The sequence below is a fragment of the Nematolebias whitei genome, chromosome 13 (assembly GCF_014905685.2).
Source record: "Nematolebias whitei isolate Nwh7 chromosome 13, NemWhi1, whole genome shotgun sequence".
NCBI lineage: Eukaryota > Metazoa > Chordata > Actinopteri > Cyprinodontiformes > Rivulidae > Nematolebias > Nematolebias whitei.
This window is the reverse complement of record NC_056510.1, coordinates 1,354,084-1,356,869: the sequence shown is the minus strand read 5'-3', so window position 1 is coordinate 1,356,869 and position 2,786 is coordinate 1,354,084. Positions and strand designations below refer to the sequence as shown.

The 2,786-nt window shown below is 46.4% G+C and overlaps 1 protein-coding gene across 3 annotated transcripts in view; it reads right to left on the bottom strand.

The window, feature by feature from the left end:
* prkag3b (protein kinase, AMP-activated, gamma 3b non-catalytic subunit) overlaps positions 1 to 2,786 on the bottom strand; it is a 13,362-nt gene that overhangs the window by 8,602 nt on the left and 1,974 nt on the right. The window contains exons 3-5 of one of the 3 annotated variants that reach the window (XM_037686203.1): positions 2,538 to 2,555; positions 2,229 to 2,356; positions 2,061 to 2,142 (exon numbers count right to left, since the gene is read on the bottom strand). In XM_037686203.1, the coding sequence (XP_037542131.1) occupies positions 2,061 to 2,142; positions 2,229 to 2,356; positions 2,538 to 2,555 (228 nt within the window). The remainder of the gene's footprint in view (positions 1 to 2,060; positions 2,143 to 2,228; positions 2,357 to 2,537; positions 2,556 to 2,786) is intronic. The other 2 variants (XM_037686202.1, XM_037686204.1) reach the window with 2 other exon arrangements.

Below are 2,786 nucleotides of genomic sequence, written 5' to 3'. Positions count from 1 at the left end.
GGTCTCCAGTCCATCGCAGGGACACCTGGACAGGTCTCCAGTCCATCACAGGGACACCTGGACAGGTCTCCAGTCCATCGCAGGAACACCTGGACATGTCTCCAGTCCAGCGCAGGGACACCTGGACATGTCTCCAGTCCAGCGCAGGGACACCTGGACATGTCTCCTGTCCATCACAGGGACACCTGGACAGGTCTCCAGTCCATCGCACAGACACCTGGACAGGTCTCCAGTCCATCGCAGGGACACCTGGACAGGTCTCCAGTCCATCGCAGTTTAGCAGTGAAGCCAACATGAGGTTTTTAGTCTGGTGGAGGCGGAAACCAGAGCGCCAGAGAAAACCCACACATGCAGGAGAAAAACAGGAAAAAGGGCAGGAGGTCAACACAACACGTTCTTGCTGTGAGGTGACTGGTCTAACCACTGCTCCACTGCACCATTGTACCACCAGTCTGCAAACTCCAGCACTGTCACATTCAACTCCTGCTCTTTGTCCCTCGTCTGAGGACTGTGCTTCTCGTCGTCCTGCTCAGCTTTCCTGCTCGTGTTTCTTTGATTTTGTATTTTAACTTTAATAAGTTCTTTATTTGTCCTGGAGTTTCTGTCTGCGTCCGGGTTCATCACTGGTGTAATCCAGGGTCCAGCAGCTGCACCAGGTCATCAGACTGCATGTTGATGCTCTCTGGGAGTGCCAGCGGGTCATGTCACTTCCTGTTTCCTCTCTTCCTCTGTCGGACTGACTGGCCTGTTCAGAGACTTCTGGACTTTCAGACCTTTCTACAAACGAACGGTGAGTTCACTAGATGTTAGTAAAACCTCTTATTGATTTAATTAAGTTTACAAAGTCATTTTCCAAACTCTCCTTTTGCTGCCAGTTAAAACTGTAGCTCAGTGCCACCCACCACACCCGATGCCCACCAGAACACGAGCTTTGGACCCGTTTACACCCTGAAAACTAAGGATTGGCCTGTTGAATGAGTCTGTGTTTTATGGATTAAGATGGAAACAAATCATTTCATCAATATATTTATTGTTCAGGATTTACTCTTTCAAACAAACACTGAATCTATAGCTAAAGGTAAACTTGTTTGGTAATCTCAGTTGAAGTTTTGCACAACCAAATGAATGTTTAATGTTTTTTGACCTCTCTATAGGTCAGATTTTTTTGGATTATTTCACATTCCTGTGGAGTCTCTGACGGCGAGCTGCCCTTGACACAAGAACCTTTTAGTGAAGATCTACTCCTGCTCGTTGGAACTGTGGACTCTGAATCATGGACCTGATACAAAGTTATGGATTCTACCTTTTGAACATCTTTGGGTTTTTTTCTGAAAATGAAATACCTTAGAACCAAGTTGAGCTTTTTGGAGAGACATGGAAGGAGAGGTGTGTCCTCTTCTCTTGCCACCTGTTGCTCTGATCCCCGGTGAGCCCAGTTCTTCTCCTGAATTGTCAGTAGGATGATTTCTGCCTGTGGATCCTGTCCAGCCTTGTGGCCACCATAAGGGGGGCCAACGGCAGACCTAATCCTGGTCGACTGAACCTCCAGAGGTCTCCAAGCAGCCTGGTGAGGCTGACCCTCCAGAGTTCCAGACGCTCCAGCCAGAGTCCTCGGAGGCTGGCTCCCCGTGTCTCCGTGGGTGTCGAAGGCAACAACCCACCTCCTGTCTGAACCTGAATATATCTCCTCTTCCTCAGACGAGTCGGCGGGAAAGAGGGCTGACTCCAGAAACCATCTGAGCACTATCTAACTGGTTGACCCACTATGTGAAGGTGCTGTTTATAACACTGAGTTTGTTGCGGTTCCTTGGACTGATGAAGTCTTCTGGATGTAAGACGAAACATTTCAACAAAAAGAAACCGTCCAGTGGACCGACTTGCCTGAACGTTGCTGAATTTATTACCTGGATTACTGAGCAAGAGTCAGGATATTTTCTGACTAAAGTAAAATGATTGTATCAAAACGCACATGCATCAAAATTCAGGGATTTAAAAGTTATCCACTGTGACTGTCAAAGTGTTGAGCAGTAACTGAAAGAGTCAGACATGGTTCTTCTCACCCATAAAACACTGCAGCTTGCTGTCCCACAGAGGCGCTGCCCTCACACCGTTCGCCACCAGAGCAAAGAAAGCTTTCTTCACCTGAACAACACACACACCCTGTTGTTACAATCTAAAACGTGTGTGTACGTTCCAGTTCATCAGAGTCACACTGAACAACGTCCTACCTGCAGGGAGGTGTCAAAGATTACCAGTTTGGAGCTGGTGGGCATGGCATCGTAGCAGCTGTGGCTCTTCATGAAGTTCATGTAAATGAAGGTGTCGGAGTCCACACCTGCAGGTGGGGCCAAAGAGTGTTACACACCTGAACATTAACAGTACAACGTGAAAATGTGTTAAAAATGGAGAGTTTTGTGATTTAAAGTGTCATTCATTCATTCAACTTTTATTTCTACACGTTAGTCCCACTGAACCTCGAGGACTCATTTACAAGAAACACCTGATTAAACAAAGAGTGATGACAACAGTGGACAATCATAAAGGATGTGTACAAACTGAGAATAACAAGTAAGATTATTTTAAAAAAATTAACAAAAAACAGCTAGATTATAAGGTGGTGTAGAAAACTAAAGACAAGAACATGTCTGCATTGGTTTGAGAAGATCAGGAACGAGATCATCAGAGGTACAGCACAGGTTGAGCAACTGGGAGATTAAGTTAGAGAGGACACACTGAGAAGGTTTGGACATGTCCAGAGGAGGGACAGTGGTGTGGACATGTCCAGA